The 25,416-nt window shown below is 43.7% G+C and overlaps 1 protein-coding gene across 1 annotated transcript in view; it reads left to right on the forward strand.

Moving 5' to 3' along the window:
* Nulp1 (Nuclear localized protein 1) overlaps window positions 1-25,416 on the forward strand; it is a 48,317-nt gene that overhangs the window by 12,028 nt on the left and 10,873 nt on the right. The window contains exons 7-13 of the mRNA XM_089582525.1: window positions 1,910-2,096; window positions 5,787-6,018; window positions 8,316-8,434; window positions 11,074-11,232; window positions 15,969-16,059; window positions 17,777-17,856; window positions 20,333-20,402. Coding sequence (XP_089438651.1) covers window positions 1,910-2,096; window positions 5,787-6,018; window positions 8,316-8,434; window positions 11,074-11,232; window positions 15,969-16,059; window positions 17,777-17,856; window positions 20,333-20,402 — 938 coding nt within the window. The remainder of the gene's footprint in view (window positions 1-1,909; window positions 2,097-5,786; window positions 6,019-8,315; window positions 8,435-11,073; window positions 11,233-15,968; window positions 16,060-17,776; window positions 17,857-20,332; window positions 20,403-25,416) is intronic.

A 25,416-nucleotide genomic window follows, 5' to 3' on the forward strand; every position in this document is an offset into this window, starting at 1 on the left:
GTGTTATACGACCAGAATTTGTTAAAATTTTAAACGTAGTAACCAGGAAATCGTGTGATCCAGAAACATATAAAATGGGAGAAAAAGTGTTATCGTGGGACATTTTTAATGCCCGTGATTTTGAATGTATGAACCGAGAAATCTTATGAACCGGGAACATATCAATGAGGTTTTACTGTATTGTGGATATACTAGATACAAAGATGGCTTGGGGATTTATGCATAATCAAACCTGTGCCATTTTTAGTGTGGTCTGTGTCTTAATTTTTTGGCACATTTCCACCTCTTCATATGCTTTGCAACGAGCGAAAAGAAGGTATGTTGCAGTGGTGTTGCAATCGTAGCCAGTTGTGGACAACAATGGTTGCCAGTTTGTGTGTCCAGTTTTTCTGGCAAAAAATGAATGCTTGTGAAATGTAGTGAAAAACGTTGTACCATCGGTGTTGGTATAATATATTTGAAGAGTTCATGACACAAAACACCTCTGCATATTATGAAATCAGAAGATGCAGAAGAGGCTCCTTGATAGCTTTGTTGAAAGGTTTTCGAAGGTTTTTCAAGCATTTTAGGTTGAAAGTCTCATCATATTCTTTGGGGTCCCCTCTCTCTGTCACAAGCAGTTTTTCAAAACAAATTAGGGAAAACAGCAACCCGAAACTGACACTCAGTCTGTGGCCCTGGATGATGCTTTGCATGACTCAATGCTGGCATCACAAACATTACTATAAAAACACTCACATACACATCGAATGGCTGAAGTAGAAACTGGAAATGGTTACGTGGTCCTTTCATAAAATGCCTGAGGTGACCTTACGCAAACCTCAAAATTTTTTTCTGTTGAAGCGGGGAGTGGGTATTGACATGGGGTGATATTTCTGGCATTGAAAATGCATTGTTGCCCATAGAAATCATCTGAACTGAAGCCACGGAAACGGCAAGCCTTGAAATTGATTTGCACTGGAGTGAAGTGTCGAATGGCATGCAGATTTAGTGGAAGCAATCAGGAATGAGTAAAACCTGCAGTACTATAAGTTTCATTACAATAGGGCAAGCCTTGAAGAACCCTTGGAGCTGCCCATAAGGTGGGGGGAAGAGGGTCGTAGATGAAAAATTCTTATTTGTGAAGTCACAATTATAAAATCTTCAAGGACCACGTATTTTTGTGTGCTTAGTCAAAATTGGCTATTTACAGCAGAAACTCGGATGATGGGTGGTATGAATTTTGGGATGACGCAAATTTGCAGAATTCTGTGTCCGGAGCACATTGTGTACGGTGTGTAAAATTTTAAATGTTCCAAACACTCCCGTGCAATTACAGATAATATGACTGCGGCAGCTGTGGCTACACTCTTGACTGCACCACTAAGTGTTGCCTGCATATTGCGGTTCGCACCTCATTTAGTGAGCTGTGGTGCGCGGCCGTAAATTAATCCTGTCAGCCGTATACAGATCTGTGGGAATGCACCTTCCTGCTTCTGCGTACTGATTGTGTTCGCTTTGGATGATGAAAATTTCGGGTGATACGAATATTTTGGTGCAAAAGCACTACGGTCCCAGCCAAGAATCTTGTGTGAAGCTCAGAGTAACTTGGGTTAGCTCAGGTTAGTTCGGAGGAATGTTGCGCAAGCTGCAGCCACTGGGAGGAGGGCGTCGTGCCAGCTGTCTCAGAGTGGAGAGAGGGTGTGAAGACAGAAGGGTGAGAAACGTGGTTGCATGCACTTGCATATGCCAGAAAGAAGAGGCGAAGAATGAACACATGCTTTTGCATGTCTACTTGGTTTAGCTATGTTAAACCCTACCACTTTTTCATGACCCTAAGATGTTCATTTTATTGAGATTCTACTCTATTTTGCTACCTTGTTGCTCGAATTGAACAGAAGTGTGTTTGTGTGTTTTTCCTGTTTTTCAGAACGAGCTCTGTATTGCCTAGAGTCTTGTTTCCACACGCTCTTCAATGTCACTCAAGGAAACTGCCGACTCGACTACCGCCGTAGCGAGAATCGATCACTTTTTTTGGCTCTTTTCAAGCATTTAAACTTCGTTGGACAGCGTGGTTGTTCACGAACTGCACTGGAGTTCTGCAAGCTGCTTTTGGGGTGAGAATCTGTAGTGAAAGAGTAGTTTTGTGTCCTAAGTTCTTGCAGCCTTCTGCATATGCATGCATGCAGCCTCCTGTGAGTTAACATTGTCCTTGCTAACACTTCACAGAAGTAACAACTAAAAGGCCAGAGTTGCATACTCCTTGAAATATTAATCCTGTTTCTTAAAATGTTATGTAAGAACTGAGATCTCTCTTTGTGCTGCCTTTGGTCGTGGCACTGTTTTTTCTTTTTATTACCTTAACTGAAAACACGGTGGTTCAATTGGATTAAGGGGATTTAAACTAAAGGCATGCAAATAGCTGAAATTCTGAATAGTTTTTGAGTAGTATTTGGTATTCAATTCGATTCACACTGTGCTTTTGCTATTGAATTAACCAAACGAATACACAGCAAAACCTAGTTAGCCCCGCCGCGGTGCCTCAGTGGTTATGGTGCTTGGCTGCTAGCCCGAAAGACTTGGTTTTGATCCCGGCCATGGTGGCCGAATTTCGATGGAGGTGAAATTCTAGAGGCCCATGTATTGTGTGATGTCAGTAGTACATGTTAAAGAACCCCAGGTGGTTGAAATTTCCGGCGTCCATCATAGCCACGGCGTCCTTCATAGCCTGAGTCGCTTTGGGGCGTTAAACCCCAATAAACCAATAAACCAAACCAGTAAAACCCAGTTAAGGGGGGACACTGGTCTTGAAAAAAAAATTTTTATTAATGAAGTCACAGTTATGAAATCTTCAGGGCATATGTATTTTTGTGTGCAGATTCTAAATATGTGATTTAATTTCATGTAAAACAATTCCTTGAACACATGCACTTTCTATGCTAGTATTTTGCGGAGAGTTTTGAAGAAAATTTGCTGCGGGAAACTCGCTGAAATGTATGCCATTGGGTTCTCTTGACACCAAGGAATACAATAAGGGTGAAATTGTCTTCCTGCCTATCATAGAACTTAAGTTATAGAGTTTTGAACGTGTCGCTTTAGAAATGAGAAGGAAAATGTGTATTCCTGTGTGTGAAGTGGCAGCTTCAGTACCCTATTACTCAAGTTCTATGAGAGACAGGATGATAATTTTACCCTTATTGTATTCCTTGGTGTCAAGAGAACCCAATGGCATACATTTCAGCTAGTTTCCCGCAGCAAATTTTCTTCAAAACTCTCCGCAAAATACTTGCATAAAAAGTGCATAAGTGCTCAAAGAATTGTTTTACATGAAATTAAATGACATATCTAGAATCAGCACACAAAAATACATGTGCCCTGAAAATTTCATAACTATGACTAAATTAATAAAATTTTCTTTTCAAGACCAGTGTCCCCCCTTAAGGCAACCTCACCAGACCGCAGAAAAGCTACACGCAAAGTGGCAGTGTGCCCTAACTGAAAACAGCTTGAGTATTCTGCGAAAGAAGCTACATGTAGAAGCTTTCATTTAATCTGGATGACAGAAATCTGATGTTTTTCTCTGCCGCCAAGGTGGCCTCACAGCTACTAGTTACGAGGCTGCACGAACTAACCATGGAGTGTGGAGCAGCCTCGTACATTGTAGTAGGCACGCTTACCAAGTCATTCGCAATAAGCCACTAAGGTGTAAGCGGGCACCAAGTGCATGAGGTTAAGGGGAAGCTTAGTCTGGGATTTCTTGCTGCTATTTCTTGAGCAGAATTATCACTTAAGCATGTATGCCTAAATGGGGCATTTTGAACAGTGTGAAGAATCAAGGACTAAGCAAGAAACGCGCACACACACAGCTCTCTCTCTGTCTCTGTGTTGCTTAGTTCTTGTTTATTCGCGCTGTTCAAAGTGCTAAACGTTCACCAGCTCGCCCGGCTTTTGGTTCTACCTAAATGAGGTTTCACTACATTCGAAAATCATTGGTGTTTACTGCTTATCTCAACTTGCCGTCGCATACCATTTTTACTACTATAATTATTTACTAGCATAATGGCGTAAGCAAAAGCTGCTGTCTGCTATGAATGGCAAGAAGACCTCTCTGAGGGCTGCTGCAAATGAATTTATCGCAGAGGGCATTATGGACGTAGCATACTTGAGCACTTCAGGCTCCTCATCTGTGGAAAGTGGTTTGATTGGTGATTGAAACCGTGTCGTGGACGTCATGGAAGCGCAACTAGTTGGCCTTCATTATTTTCAATATCTCTTGCCAGCGACTTGTTGAGCACAGTAGGGCATGCACCAATTGTAAACCGCGGTTCTGCGAGGTGAGGATTTTGGGCAGAGGTAGACATCGAACGGCTCGTGAAATTCTGGAAGCCTTTCATATCAAAAATGCAGGTCTGAGCTGTGTTAGTGACACTTCTGTTTTTCTATACGAAGCTGAGCAAAAATTATTGTCGCGCCTACTGTGATAAGATCGATGCATGGTGTGTCTGGGTGCCTTGTACGCGTGCGCATACGCTGGGAGGGCTATATATTTCGTATGCTGTCTCTTGATTAAACAGTTGAAGTAAGCGCCCGTGTTGTCGTCTTTCTTGTGTTGTGTCCCCGTTGCGCTAAAAATCATTTATTATGTCTGAAAACCAACTAGCTCAGCAGTTAAACCTCTTAGTGTACTGCAAGCCATGTCTCCCATTAGGTGTGCTTCTAATGTGTAGTGAAAATAGCTTTTTGTTTTTTTTTATTATGGTACCTACAGTGTGACTGGGAAGCTCAAAGTGCCGAAAAACCATGCCATAGCGTTGTCGCAAACCGCATCTTTTGATAACAGGGACTGTTGAGTGATGGTGCCTAATGCATAGTGCGCTTGTATGAAATACTTTCGAAGCACTAATTACTGCCTGGTTATGGTAAATGTTATAGATTCTAGCTTAGTATGAGCCTTAGCAGTGCTTCCTTTTTTTTGGCATTCTTTTTAGGTCCCTTTGTTTAGGTGTCCATAGGAGTCTGTCAGACTTCCTCATGACAGATGTGGCAGTACTGACAGATTTTATACGTCCAATTGCATAACTATGCACACAGTGAAACGGGATCCATACTGTGCTGGTAGTATATTGTAAAATTAGCCTCTCATAATCCTGATATGCAGCCTATTTAACTTCTTTTGACATATTTTTGTCTAAATGTGGGCTCGGTATGTTAGTTGGGTACTGTGCCAAGCTCACCTTACTCCAGGGGACAAAAATAACCGACTTCCCCTCCGCACTGCATGCGGGCACAGTGCGGCAGTCTCGGCACCACGAATGCATAGTTAGGCTGTGCCCACATGCAGTGCGGCATGGTTTGGAACTAGGATGGGGGTCTGTTACTTGTGTCCCCGATAGTAAATGTATGGTGTGGATTATAAGATCAACAGAGTTAAGGTTGAGGTAAAGTCATACAATATGGTGCTTGTTAGGCCTGCATGACTTCGTCGCTGCTGTTTGGACAGGATGAAAATCACCATTCCATGGTTCAGCACGTATTTATGATTTATGAATGTACTTTTTTTTACCCCATCATATCATTAACATCAGCCGTAGTTAACACCAGTAAAGCGGTATGAATACTATGCTCGCATTGATCTCTTGATTGTTCAGAGTTTCGTAAACTCAAGGGCTACTCTGGCTCTTTCTTTGATCCTGAATCAGTGCACTTTGCCATTTCTTTTTTATTTTCCTTTGCTGACTGGCTTGTCTGGCGTAAATCCTGTGCAGCTGCTTTTGATGTGGGGTTTAATGGAGGTCTCACCTTTGCAGGCTTGATCCTGACAATGACCCGCTGTGTGTGACGCTGCTTCTGGACTACTATGCCATCCGTGCGGACCAGCACCAGTACCTAGTGCGACTCTATCGCGAGTGGGATGCTGAGCGAAACCTGTGTCAGCTACCAAACTTTGCTTTCTCCGTGCCCCTGGCCCTCTTCCACCTGGCACGTGGCAGTGCCTCTCAGGATGGCGTGTCTACCACTCAGCAGGAAGCAGACAAAATGGTGCGGCCACCACTTAACACTTTACGTGGTACCTTTTGTTTGCTGTAGGTTTGTCAGAAGTTTTGTATTCTGGGTGGTAGTTTTATAGTCAGACACACTTATAACAATATTGAAGTGCCAAGGAAATATCGTTGTTATAGCCAGTAACTGCTTTAAGCGGGGTATGCAAACAGAAGAAAACAGGACAAACTTCAGAGCATTTAATGGTAGCAAAGTCCTGGAGGGGCTTGATCGTTCTAAGGCCTCTTGACATGACACAAGTTGCTGTTCGTTGTCCTCATCCGTGCTGGTGACAGCTGCGATGGCCACCTTGTTGGTGAAGTCTTCATTTGTCATAACTGCATCGTCAGCATGCAAGAATTCAAGGCCCGACACACCATCATCATCACCATTCACTGATGACCAAAGCACCGCCATCATTGCATTGGTGGGAGCTTCGCTAGCCTCCTTGTCATTGACATCACAAGCGAAGCTTGCTTTCCAGAAGCGATTCTCAACGAAAAATCAGGGAAGCTTGCAGGACGGAGCGTGCCCCACACCGGCTGACTGAGAGTACATGCTGCACACATGGCCAGTGCAGCAGAGCAGCAGGTAGTCTGCCCTGCATGCAATGTGCGAAGCAAGGGACGTGACCAAGTTAGTGAAGTCAAGGGGAGAATGGGGCAGCGCAAGTGTCGTTGCTACCAGCCTTCACAAATTATGCAAATAAAAGAAAACATGCACTGGTGCATTTCCTACGAGCAGCGTGCTCTCAGGTACGTTAATAATGGACGGTTCCACCGAAAGAGATTCCCTAGCTCCTTTTCCTCTGCTTTGGCACAAGGGAAAGTATCCGTCTTTTCTCATCCGCTGCATCGTCACGGCTCTGCAGCATGCACAAATCTCCGAGATGGCCGGTGTCTCTGAGCGTGCAATCACGTGCTCTTTCCACTTTTGCTGCACCGGCTGAATCCGTCGGTTGGCTCCGCACGCATGTGTGTGCGGACTTTAGCATTGCAAGCGTGGTTTGGTTGGTGTGGTTGTAGCGTTACCATATTTTTGCTTCTTTTAAAAATACTGGCTCTCAGTGACCAGATATAATTGTTATAACCGATAATTTGCTATGACAGCATTATTATAAGCAGTGTGTTTAACCATAGAACACATGGTAATGCTGATGTGGTTGTCTTTTGTTATATCTGTTGTTTTGTTCTAACCAGTATTGTTATAAGTGGAGGTTTGACTGTAATAGCTGATTAGGCCTCGTTAGGCTGGAAGCCTCATTACTGAAGTTCATTGCTATCTTCATAGTTCGCATTTTGAGCACTATCAGGGCATTGAAAGTGATGCCTTCCTGTTTCTTTCGTAGCAATAAGATAGTTACTGCAGAGCAGGCCTAGTGTTTTCTGATTTGAAGTGCCAGTTTTCTTCAAAAATGATGTTTTTGATTTTTATTAATTTTTATAACCACTAACATTCTTAGACCTTGTGCACAATAAATTCTAGCTAGTGCCATTCAAAAGTTCAAAAGTTAGTCTGAATTGTTACTTTCACCATGCTAAATGAAACAAAGATAAAGTAAAAAGGCAAGCTGCTACACATGCAAAAAAAAGACTAGGAAAACACTCAAAGAAAACCTTCTGTAGGTATGGAGCATTTTATTGCTCTAGGACTTTGCTTTCTTGCGTATATAGAAACTTGTGTGTAAAGAACTTGTAACCTTCATGATCATTTTTCTCAAAATGCAAGTTTGTTCTTTTCTTTGTGACGGCAGCATGGATGACGTTACATTCAGTGAAAGTTTTCTCTTGAAACTCCGCCCGCTCATTTATCACATACCAAGGCATGCAATGGATTAGGATTATTGAGATCCACAGACAATTTTTCATGTTGTGGCCTGTCATCTGATTATCCGTGCTTTCGGAAAACCAATTTTCGTGTATGTTTTCAGTTTTTTTGCGCTAACTTCCAGTGAACTCATCACAGACTCTTTGTTCTATTTATTGCACAGCTAATAGGTAGACCTGCATAAGTTCCAAAACACATGGTGTGCATTAGATTGTTTGAGAGTTGTCACTGTTGGCGTGTGAGGCAAATTTGGCACTTGTCAAAGAAAAATGTTATGATTAAAAAATTGTGATATATTTTTCTAAAGCTTTATACCCACTGATGGTGCGCCTAACAAATCACTGCAGTAAAAGGAATTTTATTCCACAGAATGAACATTTTTTCTTCAATTCTGATGTCATATGTTAACATAAGTGTCTGCTGGCATGATATTATAGAAATTGGGGCCCACATTGAATTGTATATTGCAGCTACAAGAATCGCTGATCATGTTTCCTGGCGTGCTCATGCCACTGCTGGAGAAGTGTGGTGTGCAGCCTGACAGTGAAGTGGCCAAGCATGGCTTCTTTGCTGCTGCAGCACGGGCACAGTGAGTATTACACTGTGTGTAAAGCCTTCCTGTGAACACAAGCATGACTACTGTGCAGCGCTGTGCATTCACATCTTTCTCTGGGGCTGCCGCGGTGGCGCAGTGGTTATGGTGCTCGGCTGCTGACTCAAAAAGACACGGGTGCGATCCCGGCCACGGCGGTCGAATTTTGATGGAGGCGGAATGCTAGAGGCCTATGTACTGGGTGATGTCAGTGCAAGTGCACGTTAAAGAACCCCAGATGTTGGAATGGTCCGAAACCCCATAAACCTGATGTCTGATCTTCAAACGTGATGTCACTTCAATTTTTTATTGTGGCTACTTTTTGAAACGTAATTCTTATTAATCACCCCTGATGTGAAGGTCCTTATCATTTTCTGTTTGGCATGAGATGTGATTTATCTTACGCATCATTACTAAGTATTACTGGACTGTTTCAGAGCACTAGTTTGAACACTAGTTTGAACCAAACCTACAATGCTGAGGGCTGCCTGAGACAGCAAGACTGTCTGGAAAGTTGTGTAAACAGCTTTGGCCATCCCAGCAGCTGCCAAGTGCATGTGTCACTGTCGCCACCATTGAGTTCCTTTCTTTCATTTTCGGCTTAAATTTGCCTAATGGACACTGCTTTCTTGAAAATGTTTACCTTGTTTGCTTTTTGGTGCTGCTACATGATATCATGAATTAGGGTTTGTTTGTGAATAGGAAATTTTCCAGTATGAATTAAATACGAATATGAGGAAAAAACGCCTTCGAATATCTGATATCTGTTCAGTATGAAAACAAATTTCAGTTAAAATTGCCCTGTTCCAAATGTTGTTGCCCTTATTTATTTTTTTTTTCAAACTAGTGTGTGGTCTTTGCAACTGAAGTAAACAAAATTAGACTGACTCAGCATCATAAGAAAAAAAAGTATGATGTGCACTGAAATGTATACTGCTTGATTAGATTGCACAACAGTGTGCAACTTGTAATGTGGATGTGCAAAATGAGTAACAAATTGGAATCCATGAATTGATGCATGGCTGGCAACTAAGAATAACTTGATAGGTAGTAAAACGAGCTTTGAGGAACTGGAAAACATGAAGATAAGGTTGAGTTATACCCCCCTCCACCCTCCACGAAAAAAAAAAAAGGGAGGGGGGATTGTGGAAATGTGGTGAAGACTTGTGATGAGGCTCCATCGCACAAATGGTGAAATGCCTGTGAGGAGTGTGCATTTTCAATGTACTGGATGAATGACATGGATAAACAAGGGGAATGCACACTGGTGTCGGAACGGTGAGGCTAAGAAATGACCAGCGACATGCCATTTGGCATCCGAAAGCAGCGCGAAGCCGAGGATGAATTATTCTTTAACTGCGAAGTTTCTGAGAAACCTGTGTAGCTTTCCTTTGTAGCCGTATGCTGCACTTAGGTGGATGCCAATGAGCAATTACTCCTTTAGCATACATGTATACCAAATTACCATACAGTGGCTGCGTCTGACCCTGCTCTCACCACTGCTCATGCGCGGGAGGCTTCTGGTAATTCGGTATACATATACACTAATATGTCTCCACTATGCTAAAACTCTTGATTGTTCGAAGCGGGGTAGCTGGCCGTCTTGTTCTCACTATGTGTGACGTACGGTAAAGCCCACTTGCAGAATTCCATGTGGTGTAGCCTCCAAATGTCTACGCTACAAATGGCAGAGAAGTAAGCAAAGAGGATGTCTTTATACTGTTTTCCTGCTGATTTAAACTTGATCTTTGGATAATTTGCCCAGATAATGTGATTTTGCCACAGTCCGATTTACATAAGTTGGTTGCAGTGTTCGATTGCTGGCAGATAGTATTCGGAAATTCTCAAACATCAGTTTCTTCAGTTAAATAAGGATCTTTTACAAAACATATTCAATTTGTGTTTGGAATTTCAAATTATCGATATTTGCGTAACATAGGTTGTGTTACACAAAGGTTGGTACACCTTTGCGTAACTCAGCATTGCGGGGCTTAGAATGCGTAGTAGTATATGTCATTAGAATCTGTTGCAGTTAGAGCTGAATATGTGGTACAATGAACTATTCAGGTATTTGCAGCTTGTGCCATCTGCCAAGCCAGAGCAGCAAGAGAAAACTTGGGAGCTGCTATAGTCAGACACAGGCTGGGCACCAGCTGGCTTTGACTAAATTGCATTGCAGTGTCACCTGGTGGCCCAGTTCTATTTGTTGAGGCCTCGTTTGATGTCTCCTTTTTATACTTGCAGGATTGCTCATCTGATGGTATTTCTTCCAGCACCATTCCTTTCTCTGAGTTGCATTCATTGGGTAATTAAAGACCATGCAATGCAAGCGCCAGGGTATCCTTTACCTTGCTAAAATATAGCCTGGCAACAGGGGCAGATTTATCGGTGACTCTTGGGGGGAGGTTTCCTCTTTCTGAAATGCATTTAGAGGGTGTTGGGGGGTGGGGGGGTGAGGGGGGGGGGGGGGGGGGGGTGGACATGTTGCCATTTTCAGCATTAGCGCTTGGCATGCAGTCAGCCTTCTCTTGCTTGTACAGCAGACTTTGTTTTCTGATTTGGAAGGTTAGCAGTTCACCAGAATGCAGCTGTGGTGGTTGTTCAAACTGATGGCTGTGGGTTCACTTTCAATGCAGGCAACCTGCTGCTCTCAACCAGCTGCAGTCACTCTTTGTGGGACGTAACTATGTGCTCTGGAAGGAGCCAGAAGTGCTGGCCTGGCTTGAGCGCAATGTGCGAGCTGTCCTGAAGCGTGTGGACCAAGGAGATCCCTTGGTGACATCGTCAGCAGAAAAGTGAGGCCATTTTCATCACTCTCACATTCTGGTGTGCTCTTTACAGCGACACCTCCCAGGAGCATGGTCATATAGACCGCCGTTGTGGTCTGCAGAGAGGAGGAGAGAAGCGTATTGAATTGGGGAGGAAAGCAGTGCCAAAGAGTGGCGAGTGTGAATTTATGTGAATTTATGTGCGGAGGAGAGTGAGTGCAGCTATAGCACCTGCACAGCACCTGCTCACATGTGTGCATCTGTGCATGCATATGAATGTACTGTGAAACTGGCTTGAGTACAAACGCCTCTATGTTGAAATGCATTGGTCTGGGAAAGTGCTTCGTTGTAGAGGCCAGTTTTAATGCTCATGCTCCCCTATCGCCTCCAGTAAAGTAGGATGAGCATATTGACTCAAACCAAGCTTTATTATGGGCAGGTGCAGCGTATAGTTAGTGGAAGGAGGCAGTATTTTTTATGTTTTTTTTAATAAAGCGCTTCACAGATTGTGCAACTGTGGTGGACCTGATGTCATCGAGCCCGACAGCGAGCTGAGTCTGCAGTTTTAGGAGTGATGGAGCAAATGGTCCGGTAGTTTCGAATTCGGGTGCTTGCCGGAGGTTTGCAGAGGTTTGCTCTCACAATTGTTCGTTCAGGAAAGCGATTGCCAATGCGAGCACGCCAGGTAAACGACGTGAAATTGGAATTTTTTCAACAGAACCAGTTTACAAACGAATTAAATATTTTTTTTTATATATATATGGAGCTCTCTGTATACTGCTGGCAATGAGATGAGCACCGTTACAAAGAGTGTACTATCCACAGCTCGGGCGAAACCCCCCACTTCTAGGTTGGCGCCGCGTATGCATTGACCACCAAATTTTGAATGGTCGTTTTTGTAAACAAATTGCACGTTATCACCTTCGAATTCTGAAAAGAGAGATGTGCTGCATTATTTCTTTCCATTATATAGTCGATATCTCCATGGCTATTTTGCTGGTGCTGACTTGTTTTCACTCATGTGTTGGGTGTGCCTCGGGCATGGGTATGAATGCGATCGAGGTACACTGGTTCCGGCTCCCTAGTCTCATACCCTTGCCCATAATGGCTGCGGCTCAGCTCGGCTAACCCTGGCTATGCAAGCGAAAGTCACGCTTTCATAACCAGCGTGAAGTCACACTGCGGCCTATTGCTGCAGTCCCACGTGTCAGCCACAACGTTGGTAGCGCTGACGCATGCAGCCCGTATCTCTCTCTCACCACCACCACGTACCTCAAAGCGCAGCTGAGGCGTCCACTGACCCAAAGAGCCAGTTATGCGCCCTTCCTTTCCTCAAAATTATTGCAGTCTAGAACATTGTCAATGCCAACGAATGCCGACGGCCTATAGCTTGGATGCCGGCTTTCTGCTACAACGTTGTCAACGTCAACCATGCAGTGCACATCTGTCACTACCACCACGTAACTTAAAACGCGACTGAGGTGTCCACTGACCCAGGGGGCCAGTTGTGAGCCTTTCCTTTGCTTTCGGAGCTCCCGCTCTTCATCGTTTTTGGCTGCTCGTTTAGCGCGTTTACTGTCCCTATCAATCGCTAAATCCTTCGCACGGTTGGCAATGCCGACTGGATGATCCGATTCGGCCTGACACCTGCGAGTACCCACTTCAGGACGTCTGCTCCAGCTGACTTGCTTTGTCCATAGTGAGACATTAAATAGGCCGCGCACAGCGGTCGCAGTGACGGCGGAGTGCACGGCTGCAGCTGCTGTGACTCATGTGGTACGTCATGTGGTTACTTACACAGCTCTGCTCCTCCTGTTCAAGGTCATTCGTGCACACAGCGAAATCGGCGCCGCTAGGCTAGTAAAGCTTTCACTTTAAAAATGCCTGTCGTGTTGTGTTGTGCTCGCCTCTTGCACACATCAGATGTGACTTCGCTTTGGCTTGGCCTTGGCAGTGACGTCTTCCTTCGAGCAGCACTCGCACCTTTCGCAGCCGCACACAGCGACATGGCTGCACCGGTCTATCCAAGCCTGCCTTATGCACATCCACATGCATACTGGTGGTCGGGTGCAGCAGAGATCGTAAAATGTGCGAGTAAAAGTTTTTTTTTTTATAAACTCAGGTAATTAATTAGAGGTGCCGAAATTACGCAAGGGCACATATTACAGGAGCAAATACGGTATGCTTTCATAAATACTATTAGAAAACATTTACTTGCCTGCAAATGCTTGTGGTAACCACAGCTGCATGCACGGTTCACTATGGTGCGCTGGAAGTGAGACCACTTGTTGTGGAGTCTGTCACTGAGTTGTTATGCTGTACCACAGTGGTGGCCTAGTGGTTCAAGCATCCGCTTCGGATGCGGGAGATGCGGGTATCGATCCCGAATGACATCGGGTACCCACCATTGATGCAATGTGTACTAGTTTTCCCATGACCTGGTGCTCGGCTTCTTTAAGGTGAAACGCTTGGGAAATGGGTCTTTGAACCCACCCTGAGAAGAAGAAAAGTACCTTGTACTGTGGTGCTCTTTGGCCCCAGAAACCCTTGCACCGTAAAAAAGGCAATCATGTAAAATCAGTCATGAGTTGTGTTATGCTGCTGCAGACAGTGCTGCTTTTGTGCAAGATGTGTTGTTTAGCTCTTTCCTTACCGCACAAACATGGCCGAATTTAGGTGTAGTATTGAAAGCAAAATTTTTAATGAGAATTGCCAAATGTATCGCACATTGCGGTGCATGATATTGTAGCTTATTAGTTGCACTTCTTAACAAAAAAAAAATGCCAGAATTGTGTGCGCAAAACTTTTGAAAATTTATTGTTTAAATATGCTGGTAACTCGAAAAAAGAATACAAGCAAAACAAAATAAGCCGCCGCACTGAGCCAGAAATTGATTGGGGAAAAAAATATAAAAAAACGTTGCACATCTTCTTAGCTACCATTCTTACAATTTTCAGCCACATAAATAATACACTGCACTTTCCGTGGCCTTTCAAATTAGGCAACATGGCTGCTTTGCCACTAGAGAAAGCAGTCGCATTAGTACATGAAGTGGAGTTATATATGTGGGACGTGCTGCACAGTACATTTGTTCTGAGTTCTGTTCTTGTTTTTTTTTATAGCAGCACTTGGAGTTTCTACTTTTTCTATTTTTTTTCCTCTTGGTAGTAATAAAGAATAAAAGAACGCTGAAAAGCTCTAAAAGGGGGCGTGGCCTTCCTTGACATCATTGTACTAAAAAATCTGCTGGTGCATTTGGTAAAATATCTTGGTAATATATTGCAAAGACCCTAAAGCACCAAATAAATCTACTCTCATCATTTACAAATCGAGCGCACTGCATAAAGTACAACACGAATTTCAAAACGAAACACGCGCGAGCACGCGCTGATGTCACAGGCCCTTGAGACAAAGTCTCGCAATCGGAACTGAAATCCAATCATTCAGTATAGTTGTCTAACTCACCACTGCTGCCCAGGGTAGTTTTTCGCCTTCCAGGAGCTCGCGGTGCACGCAACAGACGCCATGATCGCCGACTGGCGGACTACGTCCGATCAAAGTTTCCTTCTCCACATTCCCTTTTTGTGTTAAAAAATGAAAAAAAATTGGAGGCTTATCAAGGTTAAGCCCAGTGGATGCGAAGCATGTCCTTAGCGTTTGGAGGCATCTTGACCGCATACACGCCCGGCGCAAAGACGCTGGCGCGGTTGCGGGCACAGAGACTGACGTGACGGCGGGCGCGCGCCGCCTCATCCCTGGCGTGACGTCACATATCACGTGATGCAGCGATGGTGGCGCCGCCGCCGCGTCGCGCGCGACGGCGCGAACCGAAGCGTGGAGGCCTCCGCCGGGCGATGTCCGACGGCGCGATATGAGGCCCCATCTGCAGCCGGTGTGACGTCATCACGTGACGTCACATCATGTGATCTCACTTCAAGGTTAATGGTGGCCACCGCCGGGCGACGTCTGACGGCGCGATATGAGGCCCCATCTGCAGCTGGTGTGATGTCATCACGTGACGTCATCACGTGACGTCATCACGTGACGTCATCACGTGACGTCACATCATGTGATCTCACTTCAAGGTCAATGGTGGCCACCGCCGGGAGGCGACCGACGGCGCGATATGAGGCCCCATCTGCAGCCAGTGTGACGTCATCACGTGACGTCATGTCACGTGACCTACTTGAAGGTCACTTGAAGGTCAATGGTGGCCACCGCCGGGCATCGCGCGAAGGCCCGAAACCTACGTTAATATGCTTCGCATAAAACAAAACTGAAACCAAGGAAATGGTGTTGTAGAAGCAAACTAGATGGTGCAGCTTGACCAGGAGCGTTGTCTTGAATTTTTGGCGGCAGGTCCAAAACGTAGATCATATATGACCTATGACGCATTAAGGAAAGACTTAAATATCAACATAATTAACCAGAGTTAAAGAAATGTATTTGCGTTTCCAAGAAGTGTCCAGGTGACTCAAGCAAGGTTAACGTTGAGACAAGATAAACTGTTATAAATGTTTTTGCATATAACTATGCATTTATTGATTCCTTTGTTTCTTGGACTACATGCGTCTTTTGCATGTGTCCCATGAGGCGGTGTTGCATAGTATTAGTTGTTGTGTTTGCATTGCATGTTGAACTTTCATTTTTTTTTTTTTGCTGCACAAGCTCTGCCTTCAAGTGTGTCTCTGGTTTTGCATTTATCTGTTGCTGTTAATGGCGCTTTGTTTAATTTACTGATGAAAAGTTACCATTCTACACAGGAGGATGAAACGCTACCAGGGAGCACCACGCAATCTCTGTCGTCACATCATTCTTTCAAATATCCAAGAAGCCAGTGTGACACTACCTCAGGTATGAAAACTCATGCTACAACGTATGATTCCCTTGATGTGCTTGAAATTGGGTGCACACTGTGCAGCGTTTTTCTATTTTGTAGAACTTCAACAGAAATGAAGGATTGAAGGGAACATGGTTGAAGGGGTTAGGAAGGTGCACTATAGCTATGGCTGAAGTTTAGCTTCCTCAGCTTGGTGCCAACATTTTGACTGCACCTTTTGATATTGCACCTTAATGTCGGGCATTTTCAAGGATAAGAACTTAGCGTTCGCCTTTTGTAGTGTGTTGTCCTCTGCATTTGTTTCAGAATCTCATGGTATGTCACTGAAGTGGCTGTCTTTCCAGGCTTCATGAACTCTGCTAGTGAGACGGTACGAGTGAGGCAAACACTGGTGTTTTGCAGTCGCAAAACACGGCAGCCTTTGTCTTCATGACCATAAAGGCTATTTTGAAGTGCTTTGTTCTGTTTAGAGGTGATTGGTGTACCTATGCCATTGTTGTTTGCTTGGTTTCTGGCATAGCAAACTAGCCCACATGTAATTTTTGGTGACCATCAGCTTTAAAATGTACTGGTAATGCTGCAGACAAGTAAGTGCAGACATGGGCTTGTGCTGGAATGTCGCACCTTGTGTACTTCCATAAGGCACCTTGGACCCCATCTTGCACACAGCCTGCGGTAATGTGTATGCTCTGTCATAAAACGCAAGGAACATCATAACTCCCCACACTGTGTGTAGGGTCGATGGGGCATGAAATTGGGGACTTCATTTGCGGAACAGTCATGTTTTCACGAAAAAAAATTGCTGGCAGAGCTCTCAGATCTATCAGTCTAACATAATTTGTTGAGCTCTGACATCTATCAGTCTAGCATAATTGGTTGTTTCTCTTTTTATGGATTTATCTTTTGTGTCCTATTAAATGGCTTGTTGGAGCATCACCAAGAACTCCATCAATGTCCAGCAGATAAAAAATGCATCCGCAATTCGGCCAGGTGCAATGCACTAAATGCGAACGAGAATGCTATCTTCTAGATGCCTGAAAGCAGTGCCGCTCCTCAACACTTGGCTTGTTTTTCAAAAGCGTTTTGCTAGTTTGCCAGTGCCAGGTCAAATGCCTTAGTTTGAGTAAAGTTTGTGTTCAGATCTGATAGCTTCAGCTTGGAATGAAACAGTGTTGGGCAAGTTCGCATAGGCCTGGGAAAATAGGAGCAGCACAGTGGTGAATCAGCTTGTCCACTTGTGGCTTTGTTGATGTTTATTACCATAAGCCATATGTGTGGAAAAGAGCTTGGCATGAAATGTGTGTCTTTTGGAACAGTCTTGCTAAGTTGGTAGCTGTCCTCCCAAAGGTAGAAAAAGATGTGTCATTTTGGGGCAACTCTCTATATGCCAGTCGTGATATGGACTCTCTTTACAAGTTTTATCATTTGTCTTCATTTTGGTTAAACTGACTGGCTGCACACACAGCGAAGCTATTAGATAGAGTAGGCTGTAGCAGCTTGCTTTGATTTTCTGTTGGAAGAGAATCCATGTTGAGTAGCTGATAGCTATTGAAAAATCACTGTCAGTGTTGAGCCGAGTCCATCTGCACTCTTTCAATGCCAGCACCATTTTTCATGTAGCGGTTGCACGGGAAAAGGTGTGCCATGTTTGTAAGATAATGCCAGCAGCCTTTTGTGCACGTTGAGTAAGGGCACATACAAATATGCTATAACATGGTTACTTGTTTTTAGGAGCTGTCAAACTCTCCGATCTTTGGCTTTGATCCCCTGCCACCGGCTGATGCTATTGTGAGCTACACACGACCTCCAAGGTAGGTCAGCCAGCATATTTTCTTCACACTTCTGAAGATAGTAATGTAACAGCATATGATTATCATAGCAATGTAGCAAGACATGAGCAGGAGGTATATCGTATTTACTCGTGTAATGAATACACTCTCATAATGAATTGACCCCATAGTTATGCACCCTTTATTTTTATTTGTAGTCTGCGGATGATTATAGTGAATGCTAGCAGGTGCTTTTTTTCAACACCGAAAACTACGCTGCTCAGCAAAGTACCATCTGTCAAATGTCAATACTACTATACCACCCTACGGGAGGAACAGCCGTTGGGAATGTTCCATGAGTAATTGGAGAATCTATAGAAGCCATCATGTCTGGCCATGCAGAGTTTCTCTGCTTGATCTGCCATTTTTATGATCGTTGCAACTTGTTGATGTCGGGCTTCACACTCAGTACTGTGTTTTGCTTTAGAGTGAACTCTGATTGTACTTTCTTTGAATGGCATTATGGTCAGTTTCGTGATTTATATGGGTTGTTTTAAAATAAAATTTAAAATAATTAAAAATAATTTAAAATTTTTAAAATAAAATTGTTTAAAAATTTTTAAAATGAAAGAAATTGGCATTCCTGATATTTTAATGACATGGATTACCGCATACTTAAAAGACCGCAAACAGTTTGTTGAAGTGGGTGGACGACATTCGGGCTCTCTTCCAGTTTCATCCGGTGTTCCCCAAGGAAGTGTCTTGGGCCCTCTGCTTTTTCTTTTGTATGTGTATGATATTGTTCAAGTTGTTAACCCACCAGTGCATATTCGATTGTTCGCTGACGATTGCGTTCTATACCGAGAAGTTACAAATAAGGAAGATCAGTGTGACCTGGACAGGGCTTTGAACTATGTTTTCGAATGGTGCAACCGATGGGGCATGATTCTGAATGCTGATAAATGTGTTTATATGCCGATAACCCGAAAAACCGTACGTCATAGCCACACATATAAATTAGGCTGTCTCCCTCTTAAACAAGTATCCAACTACAAATACCTAGGAGTAACCATAAGTAGCAACCTATCGTGGAACTTGCACATAAACAATATCTGCTCAGCTGCATTTCGAAAACTGTGTTGCTTAAGGCATAAACTAAAAAATGCTCCTTCTAACATTAAGCTACTTTGTTATTCTTCAATAATTAGACCTAAACTGGAATATGCATGCATAGTGTGGGACCCGTATACTAAATTTAACGTAAAAAATCTGGAAAGAATACAGAGAAGAGCCGTCAGGTTTATTTTTAATAAATATGCAAGGACTGACTCCCCAACCACTTTAATGGAGATTAATAAAATTGAACTACTTGAACATCGGAGAAGAAAGCTTAGGTTAGAATTTATTTCTCTCTTATTACATAACAAACTTGGTTTGGATCCCTCATCATACTTAACGCCGGCACCAACCAGACAAACTCGTCAACACCATCCCACTTCTCTAACCCCTATATTCGCTAGAACAGACACTTACAAGTTTTCGTTCTTTCCACGCACAATAACAGATTGGAATCAGATAGTTAAATCATTGTCTCATGAGTTTTAACCAATTATTGCTGTATTGTGTTGTTCTTTTTTTTTGAACTGTTGCGTTTTTTGCCGTTTGATTGACTTGTTCGCCCACCCTGCTTGGACTCAGTGTCCGCAGTATTTTGTAAATAAATAAATAAATAAAAGTTGTCGACTATGCTCTTGAGTGCGGGAACTGTGCTTTAGACTGCATTTTATTTTATTTAGGTGAGTCACACTGGAGGAGGTATTTATTCCACCGGCCAAGTTTTTATCTCGTTTTGATCGCTTCAGTTTTAATGCGACAGCATTATGGTTTCTTTTCGCCAAATTTGCCATTGTGTGTTGTCTGTAAACGACCCCAGTGCCCCTAGCGGAGCTTACACCGGAGTTGTGCCCGAGTAGTGAAAGGAGGAGGTGCGAAGGGGAGAGTGAACTGGTTTGATTCCTTGCATGATTTCATCAATGTCATACGCCAGCACCTTGCCTCGTGCCCGATTCTGTGCTCAGTTGTGCTCGACCTTGCATTTTCGATGGGTGCTCTCGGACCCTCATCTAGCAAAGACATTGTGATAGCCTGGTGCGCCCAGCGTGCCGAGTTGTGGTAGCTAAGGCGACAGGACTCAGTGGTATGAGTGGCAGAAGCAGAAAAGACGCGATGGTCCAGCTATGCAAGCAGCCGAATAAGAAGCAGTGCATAGAAAACGCTAAGCACAAATGGAGGCGAGATGGTTGACACCCTGCTGTCACAGATTTGTCGCATCGCATTGTACGATCGCCAATGTTTTTTTTTTTTTTTAGAATATTTTAATCTGCATAATAAGTGCACCCCCAAATATTCAGAGATATTTGGGAAAAAGAATGCGTTCATTATGCTTGTAGTGTTTTTTTTACATCATTTTATTTTTGATCTCTTGTTGCTCATCTTGGTTGTGGTCTTGTCTTTTCAGGACGCAGCAAATTGGAGACCAGAGTATGATGGGAGCCTTCTTTCGGTCACTCTTGCCAAGCTTTAATTTGGTAAGTTGAATAGTCTGCCACTAAGTGCCTTTGGCTTAGTTTTTACTGTGACTCGGAGTGCCCTAGATTGTTCTTGGCTAGCAGAACAGGCTGTAGCCGATTATTTAAAAAAATATATATATTTGCAAATACCCTGCAGGCAGCAGTGCTGCCCAAGCAGGAGAGGGTTACATGGGCTGTAGTAACCATTCAGCAAAGATTTTTTCATCTAAACATTCAACAATCAGTGGTGGCACACAGTTCCAGCAGTGCGTTGTGAGGGGTAAAAGTTTTGTCCTGGCAAGATATAGGCGTATTACCTGGAATGGTTCGGTCTACTCAAGGTCCGTTTGATTCGACCTGCACAGAAACGAATGTCAAAATGCAGAAATCATACAAACCTTGGTGTGCTGTCGTGGGTTTTAGGGTGTCGGTCGTTTGCTGTACATATTTTTCTTTGCTGCTGTGTAGAAAAAGAAGAAAAAAAGAACTGTAGCTAACTGCCAATGGTCATAGAGGGGAAGAGGAATTTTGATTTCAAGCGTCTTTTCCACCTCTTACATGGCAAGTTTGACACTCTTGTTGGTTCCTTTCAAGTTTTCAAGTGTTGTTGTTTTTTGCAAACATCATTGGAAGCTGTCCACAGATGAATGCAGTGAAGACACTCCTTGCCTTCATCTGCTACCTTGGGACCTAGTGCAGCACGTTTTCGCTGGCTGACCACTTTGATGTGTCTGTGTCGTCTGTGCATATTTGCATTCAGCGAGTCTGTCGTCTGCCGCCATAATGCAGTCTGCTGCTGCACGAAATCGGCACTGGCAGTCAATAGTGCAAAGCTTCACTGAACTAGGTCTGCACAACATCTGCACTTGCTTGGAAAGAATGGCTTCGGGCATAGGGCCCAAGGCTGCACTCTTGAAATGAATGGTGAAGTACAGCATGAACGGAACTAGTTCAGGTAGTGCAGGCGAATCGAACGAACCTTTGATCTATGGGGTGTAGCAGAAATGTAGGTATCACATGACAAACCAGATTTGTTGTGATATAGCGTGTAAAAAAATTTCAGCCTGCAAATGTGATGGCGTACATGAGGAGTATAGATACCTAACTTCTGGATGCGTGTTTTGGTTTTCTGTGGTTTCCGGCATGTTTCCTATGGTTAGCTATGGTTTCTTTTAGCTATGGTTTCCGGCATGTTGATAATAGATGCAACTTTGTATTGCAGATGAGAGGCTGCCAAAGATGACAGCCGCTCATTTTCCATAGTTGTTCTTAGATGAGTATCAGTTTTAATTTGGAGAAACTTTTCTCTGCTGTCGCTATGGAAATAGACAATGTAAGGAGTATCTTAAGTGTAACCCACTTCTGAGGGAAGTTATCCTCGATGTTGTGGTTTATTATAAACTGAAGGACATTGCTGCAACCAGAGGCAGCTGGCTGCATTGGTACAAAAGTCCGTCAAAAAGGTCCTTACCATTTATGTCAGCTCTTCATTTGTCCTTCAGAGCAGGGTGGAGGCCACTGCGTGCAGTCTAGTAAGCACCACTCTTTCTGGAAGTTTTTTGATGTTGCAGAGGGAACCCCAGAGGTTCACATGCTGCTCCACATACTTGAATTGTTCCTCGACTGACATCATTACAGAGACCATCATTTCATGCAAAAAATTCCTCTTGAATGTTTCTTCTCCATCATTTGCTTAGTCGTCTCCTTCATTCCTGAATTGTCATTTCTTCTGCTGCAACTGTGAAGCTGGCCTCAGGTTTGAATCAACACCCATGCTTTCAGCAAAGGCTTTGGTTGTGGCCAAAGGGTTTTCGTATCCAACATCTTGATAGTTGGAAGTGTATTCTGAACATGCTCTCAGCATCTGTGTACATTTGACAATGTCAGCTGTTTTGCATGCTTGCGGCATTACCCTAGACAGGATGTCACACCAAAGTACATGCTATGGCAACAAGGAACCTGAGATCTGTGAGCTGTCCCTTACTCTTGAAGCGCTGATAGAACACTCTCAGTAAGGCCCACTCTCTTGTCTTCACTGATTGGTTTAGACCCGTTGAAATGTTTTGGATATGGACCTTGCCATTAGTCATGTCCTAGAGGTGAACTGTAATAGACGTCAACTCGGGTATACAGATGTACAGTACAGTACGATGGAATAATATTTTGCAGGTTTCAACCTTTCTGTGATGTGCTTGACCACATTCTTTGCCATCATGTCAGTTTTTTCAGCCTGAATTGTTTTTTCGCGCTGGTGATATGCCTATCTCCACACAGCACATGCCTCAAGTGCGCTTACATGACCTCGTCATATTCACCAAGAAGCTCGACTAATCGCAGAAAGTTTCTGTTGTTTTCTGTGCAAAGCCAGTTTTAAGAGTCACAAAATGCCATGTAGTGCTTAGAGAAAAAAGTGTTATCCTGGTCAAGTGCTCAAAAACTCTCTAAGGTGCCCTTCCAGCGTTCTTTCTCTTGCTTCATGATGAGCTCGTGCCCCTTGTTAATGCATTCACTCGGCCCCATTCTGAGATTTGCGCATGAAATGATTTGCTGACTTTTTATGACTTGCAAGAATCTGCGCCATGTGCCTCTAGTCATTGGATCCATTCGTCACAAATGACGACTTGGGATTCCTGGCATAGCATGGTATGCCTCCATAATCTTACGTATGCGCTGATCGCGATGTCTGAAAAGTATGGTGGTCCAAGAAAAAAACTGGTGTACACTTTTTCTTTATCTTCTTTTGCTCCGCTTTTTCGCTGCATTCGCGGCAATGCTCAGGAAGATTCCCGGGGGATTCCTGGGGCTTTCGAGGAGGGGGGGCTGCTTTCATTGTTTTTTCAAAGTGACTTGTATAAATTGCATGTTTCAGCAATAAACCCCCAGTTTCGAGTTAGCGCTTGTATGCGTCATTCCCTTTCTGTCCCTCGTGTTCCTTTTGCGCTATTTTTTCATCATGAACGTTATCCAACTTGCCCAACTTTTGGCTTTGCAAAATGCTCGAGGTATACTTGGTCTCAGTGGGACCCATAAATGCGCCCATGCACTTGAGTCACTAAAATGTTTTGAATAATTGTAATATTGGGTCACAAAGCAGAATTGCCTAGATTTTCTTTGGTGTACCGTAGTGTTCATCATCGCAGTCAGCAAGGGTTGTGTTGGTGGACATGCCCCTGAAGCAGCAGAGCAGTGTTATCTGGATTTTTGTGTGGGGCTTTAGGTTCCTGCAACTGTGAATAATACTCTCTGCATGTCGCACACTTTTCATGTTATCTCTTCTCTGGGTCACTTAATTGATACTCTGGGTCGATACTTGCTTTCTCACTGCATTTCCACTTTTTCTGAAACCATTATCTAGCTCGTGCAGCTCATGTTTTCGTTTTCCATACTGTGCTCTTAATAGTGCCAACCGAAAAAGGCAGCATATGTTCTGAATATAATATTGATAGAAGGACAAAGTTGAAGCCTTAAATCTGCTGCAAGCATTATATTTATCATTATGGATTCCTTCGGTGCCGAATAACAGTACCTCAGCTGCAGACTAGTTTCTAGAAAGCTTGGCGTACCACTTTTCTTCGTGTACACGGACAGAAGTCCAGCGGGGTGAAATTGCTCTTGTCAATATGAGCTCAATCTGCTCAGGTTAAGTTGTGGGCTGTGTGAGGTTAGTCGGGCTAGATCAGCATAGTTTAGCCTTACTATGAAAATTAGGCTTTCTCTTGTACTTTAAAAAGGGCTGTTCCCATCTTTTCTGTTTCAAGCTGAAAGCTGTGACCACACAGCAGTACTATCAACATTTCTGCCTCCTTTTCGTTTCACAAATTGTTCTGCTTAGAAGTGTGCCTAAGACAGGACAGCATGTTGGGAAAGCTGGTTTGCACAATCCATGGCTACAGCGCAACAGGCAGGACACAGCAAGATAAGACAACAAGAGTCAGCATTGTGTCTTTTCTACCTTGCTGTGTTCTATCTGTAGCGCTGTAGCCAGGGGTTGTAAGAAATATTAGATTTTGTTCAGTCTGTTTGCTACAAGGGAGGGGGAAACTTCAGAATAAAAACAAACTGTGCTTTAAAATAATGTCACACCCAGCAAGTCTAAGCTCTCTTTCAGAAGTAGCCAGGTCATTGCATGAAAATTTTGTCTTCATCCGTACATGTAAAGCAATAGTAGCACCTAAAACCGTTCTTTACTCAAAAATAAAATCAGTACAATTTTGTGCGCTCATTTTACGGCCTAGTATTTATGGGCCTACAGCCCAAAAAATCCCGTGCTTCTCAAAGACGTGAATCAGCACTGCGCATACTGATAGACCTTGTGCGCTGGTATAGAGGCGCCACTGCTCCAGAACAAGCGGTGCCAACTCACGGACACGCTGAACGGTGTTTTTAATTTTTAAAGGGATACTGAACCAAACTTTTGGAGCTGCTCTTTTGCATGTAAACAAGAGCTTGACTGCTAAGATTGATAAATATGACAAGCATTTTAGCGAAAAAGGCGGATAACATGTTTTTTTTCGCGATTTATTGCCGTATCGTTGCACCTGGCGGCCGCCTGTGGAAGCTGCGACTAGACGTCATTACACCCGCGCGCCCACCGTTTCCGCAGAAGCACGATTGCCATCGCTACTCGCGGCTTTTCCATGTCTATCGTCTGCTCACGGCGTACACAGATATGTCAAAATGTTAATGAATGCTGTCTACATACCATAACCGTATGCACGCCTATGTCCGCTAAATGCAGCTACTTTTTCCGGACCTTATATACCATTTCTAACATTCTCACTTTTAAAACAGAAGCGCGACGATGCTCAGACTAGTGGCGCCATCTGGTGGTTTGGAGGGGAAGCATTGTTGTCAACAAACCGATACCCCTCTGAGCCTAAAGGGGACAGAGTCGTCACTCTAAATAAAAAATAAAGCAAATTTATTACTCGTAAGTTTTCTTATGGGCGACAGGAGACGAAGGGAAAGACCGGTGGCCCATTTATGGCCAGTAAACGCGCTGAAGAAGCCAGTAACAACGACGCAACCAGTC

The sequence above is a fragment of the Amblyomma mixtum genome, chromosome 3, assembly GCF_055824585.1.
Source record: "Amblyomma mixtum isolate Tamu chromosome 3, ASM5582458v1, whole genome shotgun sequence".
Taxonomy (NCBI): Eukaryota; Metazoa; Arthropoda; class Arachnida; order Ixodida; family Ixodidae; genus Amblyomma; species Amblyomma mixtum.